The 10,177-nt window shown below is 46.2% G+C and overlaps 1 protein-coding gene across 1 annotated transcript; it reads right to left on the bottom strand.

The window, feature by feature from the left end:
- Positions 1–426: 426 nt before the first annotated feature.
- On the bottom strand, positions 427–8,864 carry ATP5MC2 (ATP synthase membrane subunit c locus 2). Its single transcript, XM_023728925.1, has 6 exons — positions 8,746–8,864; positions 7,475–7,705; positions 4,590–4,659; positions 3,206–3,283; positions 2,473–2,666; positions 427–696 (listed from the first exon to the last, which is right to left on the bottom strand). The coding sequence occupies exons 1-6, from the start codon at positions 8,862–8,864 to the stop codon at positions 582–584; spliced, it is 807 nt and encodes a 268-aa protein (XP_023584693.1). The 3' UTR covers positions 427–581.
- Positions 8,865–10,177: the final 1,313 nt, after the last annotated feature.

Here is a 10,177-nt window from a genome sequence, read left to right as displayed (position 1 = left end):
AGTCCTGTGCAAAGAGGATTAGCCTGGCAGTTGTGGGTAGAAGTAAATGCTATGGGGAAGAGACTGGAGGCAGAAGGCCAGTTAAGAGGTTATTGCAATAGACCAGGTGAGTAGCAATGAGGGTCTGAGCCAGGATGGTGGCAGTGGAAACAGAGCCTAGTAATCAACACCTAACAACAATATTAGTCAATATATTAAGCCAACCCTTTAAGCTGCTAAACCCAATCCTTCAAGGCAAGTAACAGGCCATGCCAGGTAAACATAATTAAAATGGAAGGCTTATTTGAATAAAGCTTTCCTAAAGCAGAGTATCAGGAACAAATGAGCCCAGACCCAAGTTGATGTTAGAACCATCACCACCCTCCAGGCCTTGTACTCTCACCAAGACATTCAGCCAACTCTGGAAAAGAAATATACATAGGAGACTCAAGAAACATCTTATTAACACAGTATTTTTTTGTCTTTCCGCTGTCAAACCCTGAGTCAATCACTTTCCCCAGGCTGCCTGGAGAGGTACAGGGCAAGGAACATTTAGGGCAGACGACAGGAAAAAGAAACTATGGGAGGTGGAGACGGCTCCTTCACATGGCGAAGAGGATCAGAAAGGCCACCATCAGGCAAAAGAGTCCCATGGCTTCTGAGAGGGCAAAGCCCAGAATGGCGTAGGAGAAGAGCTGCTGCTTCAGAGAAGGGTTCCTGGGAAAAGGGAAGGAGAAAAGACTGAATTTCTAGTCCACACAAAAAGGACAAACATTAAAGGTAGGCTCAAGGAGAATTCCCCTCCTGGAACTCATCTTATGTAATGAGTCTTTCAAGGTGACACCACCATGCCCAAATTCTTGAGCTGACACACCAAAGGTTCTACAGGGACTGAGTGAGGGGCGTGAACAATCCAAAATACTTTAACATGGCCGAGGTATAAACATGACCTCCTTTAGTGACTCAGCCATATCATCATCATAACTTAAGACCTCTAGGCCTGGATACTTAATATCCAGGGCCTAACCAGGATGGCGGAAATCCTGGTGGCAAAGTGGTTAAGAGCTATAGCTGCTATATAGCTGCTAACCAAAAGGCTGGCAGTTCAAATCCAGCAGCTGCTCCCTGGAAACCCTATGGGGTGGTTCTACTCTGTCCTACAGGGCCGCTATGAGTCAGAATCGAGTCTCAGCAATGGATTTGGTTTGGTTGTTTTGGAACCAGGATGGCAGAGGCATCTAGAGTAACAGGGTCTATCTAGAGCAGTGTTTTCAAACTTTTAAACAGCAGAACCCCAGATCATGAAACATAAAAAACCAAATTTCAATAGCTCATAAGAAGTGGGGGATTTTAAAGGCCTGTTTGACTGGCCTCCCCTCATTCTTTAAGACTGTCTTTGATGGGACATCCTCAGCATCCCAGGGTTTTATGTAACACAATTAAAAAAAAAAAAAAAAAAAAAAGCAAACAAACAAAAAACTATTGTTCTAGAGGACAAGAGGAGTCAGAGGGATACAACTACCTTCCTTCATTCTAAAACAGTCAAAAGATTTTGGACCTTAAGAAGCTACAAATAATCTGCGGAGTTTAGATGACACGCTAGACGTACTATCATTTAGATGATAATATGTTTAGATAGTAACAATAGGAAAAAGGACTCCCAACTTTGAAAATCAATATATAATTTGTATTTCCCTCACTCTGACACCTCTGCAAGCATGATGGTTAAGGGAAATCACCACTGACTTCTAAAAGAATTGTGAACACAGAAGCAGTCAGGCTTCTTGTTTCATACAAATCCTGAAAAATAAATCTATCTCCCCAAAGACATTAAGAGAACCTGCTGGTCTCTAGAGGATTAATTTAGTTCTAACAATGAGTTGCCCAGAGTCGGCAGGGACCAAATGATCCCAGGTTTCAGGGACCAGTAGGGCTGGCTGCAGAGGCAGTTTTCCCAGGAGTGACAGAAGGGAATTCCCAGGGATGGGGAAAAACAACAGTGAAGTTACTGTGCTGACTGAGGCTTCAGACAGGGGTTGCAAACTTTTTCTGTAAAGGATCAGACAGTAAATATTTTAGGCGTTGTGGGCATTTGGTCTCTGTTGTACAATTAAACAACAAAATAAAACACAACCCTTTAAAAATATAAAAAGTTCAGATTATACAGGTGTACAAAAGCAGATTTGGCCCTTGGGTATTAGTTTGCCAACTCTGGCGCTAGACAAAAGCTGTTCAATAGAATTTTCTTTAGTGATACAAATGTTCTTCATCTGCATTTCCGACTTGTGGTTACTGAGCATTTGAAATGTGGCTAGTGTGAATGAGAAATTGAAATCTTAAATTCTACCTAATTTTAATTAATTAGAAGTTAAATTCAAATAGCCATTTTCATATGTGGCTAGTAGCTACCATATAGGTTAGTGCAGCTCAGGAACACCAAATATTTCTACTCAGACCTTTGGAAAGCCTATCAGAGGAACCAACTTATCTTACCTCGCATAACCAATGATGAGGCTCCCAAACACAGTCCCAATCCCAGCTCCAGAGCCAGCCACTCCGACTGTGGCAGCCCCAGCACCAATGAACTTGGCTGCTGTGTCGATGTCCCTTGAGATGGCGGTCGTTTGGAAGCTGCGACTAGGGATAAGTGAAGTCAGGGAATGCGGGGCTGTCAAGCTGCTGAAACCCTGTGAAGATGAGGTAGATGGAAGGTAAAGTTTTTAGGGGAAACCTCTTCTTTTGGAAACTTTTGTACCATTTAAACCCTTTATACTGTCAAACCCCACAGTTTTCCCCCCCAAATGGAAGATCTTTTACCTCCTGGAAAACTCTTCAAAATGATGGCAAGCAGAACTGCTTAATGTAGGAGGTAGATTTCAAATACCTTGATGATTCAGATGTGGTCTAGAAGTATAAGATTGAGGCCCTAGGTTGTTCTCGGTGCACTGAGATCTTCCTGGGACTAGATGCTCCCAACTGAAGTCAGTAAACCAGGCCCAGCAATGGCAGTTATTAGCGGCACACATGAGCATGTGCTGCCAGTGGCAAAAGCTGGAGCACTAGAGCATATGAAGTGGCCGCCATCACCTAAAAGCCAATGGCCTTATTCCTTCACTAATTCTGGTCTGTGATTATTGTCCTCAGCACTCCCCCTACTGGTTCTGGTGGGTAACCCTCCTCACCTCTCTCCCCCAAACCACAGGCCCAACTTACACCTGCAACGTACCTCATCTGTCAGTGCCTGGGGTTGTTTCAGCACCACTGCAGACAACGGTCGGCTCAGCAGCTGAGAGGTGCTCCTGACCTAGCAGGAATGACACAAGGGCAGGAAGATCAGGGAGGGCTGTGGAAAGGAGTTTCAGAACCATGCCAAGTTATCACTTGCATCAACAGGTAAGATCTTCTCTCCTCTGATGCCTCTTCCATTCTCTCACACTTAAATCAGAATCTAGTATCATTCTTTCTTAATTTTAGCTAATTATAGATTTAAGAACAATGCAATTTCTCTTGCTTCCCAGGCTTCCTTGCTTTAAGGGAAGAAAGTCTACTTCCTTTTGAGCTACAAGGGTTTACCCACCCTCAATGAACCCTTTTACGGCCGTTGAGAAACCACAGAAATCTAAGCCTCAGAAACATCTGCTTCACTCAACAAGGGAAATATATATTATTGAGGGCAGCCTCTCAGAAGGAAGCCAATGACTGAGGCAGAAAGGGGCACCTTTCCCTGAACACATCCTGCAGGAAAATAGTCACAAAGATTCATGCTCAACATTTACCCCCTAGTAGTCTTTTCTGACCCCAAGCCAGACAGTATAGAGGTTAAGACCCAGGACTTTCAAGTCAGATGGATCTAGATTCAAATCTCAGCTCTGTATCAGCTGTGTAATCTCAGTACAATGACGTAATCTCTTCAAGCCTATTTCCTCATCTCTCAAATGAGAATATTATTTCTCAGGGTTGATTTGAGGAGTAAGTGAAATTATGTATTGGTAAATTCAGTGCCAGGCACATGGTAAATGCTCAATAAATGAGACCTACTAATAGCATCAATCCTGTTCATTTATAAATTGATTAATCAATTGCCTCCACTATCTATTAATTTGCAATTTCTTCTCTGCTGCTGCTTCTAAGTTAAATACTTTTCAATATAAATTTATGTGTATTTTAGCTTCTCACCAAATTTAAGTTCCCAGAGTGAACTCCTAGCTATGGTTCTCCTTTCCAACACTCAGAACAAGATCCTACATACAACGCATACTCTGCCCAAGTTATACAATCTACTTCATGTTCACCAAGACTGGCTGAGGTCCAGTTTACTGGAATACTTCGTTTTAGGATTAGGAATAATCTCATCTTGATCTACATTTTTATCTATACTCTCCTTCTAAATGGTTGGATGAGAGAATTAACTAGCCTCCAAGGGATGTGAGTTAAGAGGGTAACTGGTAAGCATTCATTCTCTCCTGTCAGGCTACCATAGAAAAGTGCCTTCCCTTCCCAAAAAAATCTTCTCACATTTCCCTGCCCAACTGTGAGAAACAAGGTCTGATGGCAAGGAAGAGACAAGATGCCCCCCTCCTTAAAGACTCCCAAAAAAGGCAGGTACTCACCAAGGAGGGAGTGGAGACAAACTTGGCGCAGATGTACATTTTCAGGGGATGAGGGGCTGTGGCAGAAGAGCTGGAATTACAGAAGCTGCACTGTAAACATTGTCCTCACTAAACTACATTCTCATTAGCAGAAAAGGTGCTCTGGAAAATTTAACTAGTCCAGAGAGCAGAGTGACTAACCTCAAGTCATCAGCACAGATGGAATTAGAACCCTGAAGTCATGATTTCCACCAGAAACCCCACACAGCTTCCAAAATTTCCTTATAATCAAATGACCTCCCCTTGCCTGAACAAGTGGTTACTGAGTCCCAGCTTTAAGACCAGTTATCCATTTCCATAGTCTCATAAATTTGGGTTTTCAGATGAATTTACCCAGAGTGCCCTCTCCCTAAGTCTTCCTTAGTCCCTACTCAAAAGGAACACTTCTCAAGGCCTCATTGCCTGGACCTTAAAAAAACTGCAATATAAAAATTGGAGTCTTTATACTCTTGGGAGATATTTGTTGGAGGCTAAGACCCTGGAAGATCTCGAACAATCTTTTTACTGAATTACCTGAAAGTATTTTCTCTCTCAAAACACTTCTATTTCCTACATTAATTAACAGGGCAGGGTAGATCAGTGGGAAAATGCATTACTCTAATTCGCAATGACTGTTAAAATATTCTTCACTTTCACCATCACACTAGGGATATTCAATTTTGTATCCCCAACATCTAAAACAGTTGCACCCAAGGTGCCTAAGTTGGTAGAACTGAACTTATCTGGGAGAAGAGGTAGGGTGAGTTAAAAACCTTAAGGCAAGGTGTCTCAAAGTGAAGTGAGAGGTCCATGTAAACCAGAATTATTTGGGGGTACAGGTGATGTATGTACTAAAAATGCATATTCCTGGGCCCCCCCTCAGACCTTACTGGTCAAGATCTCTGGGAACAAGGCCCAAGTACCTGCATTTCAAACAAGCTTCTCAAATGATTCTTATATACAGTTAACTTTGAGAGCCACAGTCTTAAAGCCAGTCTTGAAACTCTGGTAGTGATAAAGCCAGGACTTGAACTCAGATCTTCTCACTAAGTTACATGCTTTCTAATAAATCATAGGCTGAAATACTCAGTAATTATGGGCCTGTTAAATACCACTCCCTTAAATGAGTTGTACTCAAGACTGTTGCAGGTTACAACACTACTGATTACTTTTAGATTAATGGGTGTCTTCAACCCCTGTCCTGTCTAGAGCTCTGATTTCTGCACATACATAAATCAAATCCAATTTTGCTGTTGGACTACTCAGTTTTCATGGGTCAAAATTCCAAAACTTCTTTAAAGCTTTATAAAAGGATGAATTTTTTTTTTTTCCCCTCAAGGCAATTAAACCTCAATATCCTTTGATTCTTAGGGGGATTAAATGAGATAACATACATAAAGACCTTAAGGTGGTGCTGGCATGTAATAAGCCCATGATAAAGGGTGACAGTTAAGAGAGCCTGAGTGAAGTGCAGAACCCTGGCAGCGAAGTGGTTAAGCTCTAGGCTACTAACCAAAAGGCCAACGGTTTGATGCCACCAGCCGCTCCATAAGATAAGTATGTGGCAGTCTGCTTCCGTAAAAATTTACAGCCTTGAAAACCCTATAAGGCAGTTCTACTGTCCTACAGGGTCAGTATGAGTCGGAATCAACTTGATGGCAATGGGTTTGGTTTTTTGATTTGCAGTGATGTGCGCTTCCTTCCATCGGTTGCTTAACCTTGGTAAGTCTGCAACTGTTAGCCTACAACACCTTGGGCACTACCCAGAGTTAGAGCTCCTATATCATAACGGGTCTCTTTCCCAATGTAATCATTCTTTTTCCTTTTGAGAGCAGAGTCTGGGAGGTTAATAAACCCTTGACAGGAAACCTGGCAGGTGGCCATTCTCCCAGGCTGGCCCCATCTACTTGGCCTTACTCCTGCTATTCTGGGCCTGCGATCTCTAAACAGAAACCCTTACTTCTCAAGGCCACAACTTGTGCGTTTTTCCAACTTCACTGGAGGATCAGGGAAGGAAGAGAACGGTACTGGGAGATAACCAACCAATGGCTCCCAAAAAACCTCTCTTCTCTTTTCTGCCTTAGCTCTCGCAGGCCACAACCTGAAGGGAAGAAGTGTTCTGGCTGTTCTGTTCACTTCTACAATATTCATGGTTTACTTTTAAAATCGAGGATTGCTGACTAGAGGTTTGCGGCTGTAGGGGATCCACTATCTCCTTTGCTTCGGGCACGTGAGGTCCTGGGGCCGAAAATCTGGGGCAGATTAAGTATAAGGAAGGAACTAGTCAGGATGAAAGGAGAAAGCAAAAACAGGAGTTTGGGGGTGTGACAACTCTGAAAAGGCAACCAAACCAAACCCACTGCCGTGGAGTCGATTGCGAATCATTGCGACCCTACACGACACAGTAGATCTGCCCCATACGGTTTCCAAGGCTATAAATCTTTACGGAAGCAGACTGTCACATCTTTTCTCCCGCCAAACGGCTGGTGGGTTCGTTCGGTTAGCAGTCGAGCACTTTAACCATTTCGCTACCAGGGCTCCTCCTGAAAGGGTAAGAAGGTGAGAAAAGAACGTTGTGAGGGCTGAGTCGGAACAGGTGAAAATGAGCAATCGGGATCTGACTTTCGCCTGCTCCAAGGCACTCCCGCGCCGCGACAGACATCCAAGATGGCGCCAGGCCCGCGCGGCTGGAGGTTACCGGCACGCGGAAGTGGCAGCCCCAAGGCTCGGAGATACCGGGAGCTAGGCAGGGCGCGAGGACCGGGGTGAGAGCATGCAAGGTAAGGGCCTCAAAGCATCCGCGCGCGCGGTACAGTACCCCGCGCGCGTGCGCGGCTCAAAGCGGGAGCGAGGCCCCAAGGCCTTACCTGCTCCAAGTGCAGAGAAGACAGAGAGGGCAGGGGGTTGAAGATTGCGGGAGGGAAGGCTCAGCGCATGCGCCGCCCGGGCCAACGAGTCGCGCCGTCGAAGATAGAATGGCGCCGCCCGGGCCAACGAGTCGCTCCGTCGAAGATAGAATGACTGCAACGTAGAGGGTCGGCCCGGGCGCTACAGCGCCGCCCGCCAGCTCGGTGGCTGCATTCGGCCAGTCGCTCCACCTGGCGTTTCAGAGGAGAAACTGCAGGCGAAGGCGATTGTGCGCAGAAATGAAGGCAACAGGCAGTCTAAACCCATTGGTAACGTGACCTGCTGTTTGGTCCGCACGGAGTTGGAATCGTGGACTCGCGTCCCCTTTCCAAGCATGCGCAGTCACATTGCCAAAAAAAACTACTCAGAAAAAACTAGCATGAAATCGGGATTGAGATTCACTATCCAAAATGTAACAAGAGGAAAATTAAGCCATTGGATTCTTGCTTTCCGTCGCCCCCAGGACCCTGGCATCGTTGGACAGGAAACCCGTTCAATGGGTGAATAGTCGGCAAAATGCGCCAGCTGCCGCTGGTGGCTTCGCCTTTTTTCCCTTTCCCTCTTATTCCGGTGATCAGCCATGAAGAAACCAGCATCAGTGAGCCAGAAGACAGGCTAAATATGATTGAGACCCAAGCACCCAGATCCTAAGCCTTCTTTCCTCTGAGTCTTGGGGAAATCAAGGAATAACAGACACCTGTCACCTGTAGTGAGGTTGCGAGGTCACCCCAGGCATGCCCAAGCCTCTGTCCGGGCCTCACCTACGCGATTGAGGATAAGTGGACCCCCCATGAGGTGCCCTCATGAAAGCCCCCTCGTCTTCTCAGTCGTGCCCTTTCGCTCATCCTTTCCCCGGTGGAAGGAGGTGGAAATCTTCCCGGTCCACATCTCTTCCTCTAAACCACTTCGCCTCCTAGACAGGGTCTGACTAGTCCTTTGGAAAGAAGAGGGCGGCAAGGCCTCCCCAGTTCCCCCTCCTGTCCAAACCCCAGCATCGTGCTTGAAAGGCAGCATGAGGAAAGACGGGAAAAGCTCACTACACCCCCATAAAAAATAAAAAGAAAGCCGCGGCTGTAAATAAAGCCAAATCCGCCACCCTCTGAGGGGCCGTTTGTCCTCCCCTCCTTGGCCCCGTCCTTCCCGCCGCCTCTCCCGGCTCCCGGACCCCGCGGCGCCCAGGCCCCGAGCTCCTCCATTTAATCGGATTTGGGAGAAGGGGAGGATAAATCACGGCAGCAGCTTTACGGTCCCGGAGGAGAGGCGAGCCGCAGCCAGGCACACCCCGGCCGGCGATAAAAACCCCCGCTGAAAGCCCACGGAGCAATTTCCCGGGACCCCGAGCGACGCCATTACAGGAATGTAATTTTGCCCGGATGAGGCCCTGAGTTTAATTATCCTCGCGGAGGAATTTCAATGCGGCCAATCCATCTTGCAGGCGGGCGGCAGAGGGATTTATATGGCCCCGTTATTTCACACCGATCCTCCATCTGCATTTTTATGGCCCTGAGCTCCTGAAAGGGAGGGTTAGGAATGGGGAGGAATAGGAGAGCAAGCGAGGAGAGAAGAGTGGGGGACTTCCCCGTTTTTCTTAAATCCAAGATTCCAGCTAGGTTAGGATTCTCACGGGTTTCCCATGAAATCCCCATATCTCTCTCTGGTTCCTGTTGACTAGGGGGAGGGCTTGAGGAATGGAGCTGGAATCCTTGGGAATCAATCAATCAACAGGTATTTACCAAGTACCAAGCAGTGCCAGGCACCGTGTAGGATGCTATGAGGAGAAAGGGAAGACAGGCTAGCATGGGACTTAGAGTTTATCCCCTGAGGTTCCTAGACACACCCCACCCCCGTCCATACTGAATTCCTTTTAGCTCTTAGATTACGTTCTCCAAGGCAAAAAGTCCACAGTTCTTAGGAGCCGCCACCGCAAAACGGTTGTTGCAGCTGTTTTTTACGTGACAGCCAAGACCCCTCTCAGACATTGAAGAGTGAGGAAGCTAAAACTGGCTCCACTCAAAAGTTGTTACAGCTGCACTGCTTCTCTGCCTTACGGTGGTGGGCTCCTGATTCAGATAAACCTGGGTTCCCAAATCGCTCTGCGACCTTAGGCAAGCTGTTTTAACCCCTCTAAATCGATTTCCTCTTATATAAGTTGGGAATAATAATAGTGCTTACCCCAGGGCCAATACTGGGATAACATAGCAAGGTGCTATGATATCCAATAACCAAAAAACCCAACTCATGGCTATCAAGTCGATTTCAACTGACAGGGACCCTACAAGGACAGAGTAGAACTGCCCCATAGGATTCTAAGGCTGTAATCTTTAGGAAAGCAGACTGCCACATCCTTCTCCCGCCGAGCGACTGGTGGGTTCCAACCATCAACCTTTCGGTTAGCAGCCAAGCTGCTTAAGCATTGCGCCACCAGGGCTCCTTGATACCCAATAAGGGTCAATAAATGTTAGCAATTATTATTATTGGAGCACTGCAGCTCAATTCTACATTGCTCCCTAGAGACTGTTCTTTGCAAGTTCCTTGCAAAACGTCTCCTGAAACAGACTCAACTATCACTTACTAAACTTTTTCACCTACATAAATTATGCAAAACAAGTTATTTGACAAGTTTGTGGGTGAAGATCTGTGGGGAGGGCTGAGAATCTTAGGGG

This window comes from Trichechus manatus, unplaced genomic scaffold, assembly GCF_000243295.1.
Source record: "Trichechus manatus latirostris isolate Lorelei unplaced genomic scaffold, TriManLat1.0 scaffold00027, whole genome shotgun sequence".
NCBI lineage: Eukaryota > Metazoa > Chordata > Mammalia > Sirenia > Trichechidae > Trichechus > Trichechus manatus.
Note: the sequence above shows the minus strand (reverse complement) of the source record. Positions and strands in the feature narration are given on the sequence as shown.

What these genes read in the sequence shown, in the direction of transcription:
- ATP5MC2 (XM_023728925.1), bottom strand. Translation starts at nt 8,864, where the DNA reads ATGGCGTCGCTCGGGGTCCCGGGAAATTGCTCCGTGGGCTTTCAGCGG. An exon ending in TTGTCTCCACTCCCTCCTTG is followed by an intron (nt 3,284 to 4,589) that starts GTGAGTACCTGC and finishes CATTCCTGCTAG; the next exon opens with GTCAGGAGCACCTCTCAGCT. An exon ending in CCCAGGCACTGACAGATGAG is followed by an intron (nt 2,667 to 3,205) that starts GTACGTTGCAGG and finishes TCATCTTCACAG; the next exon opens with GGTTTCAGCAGCTTGACAGC.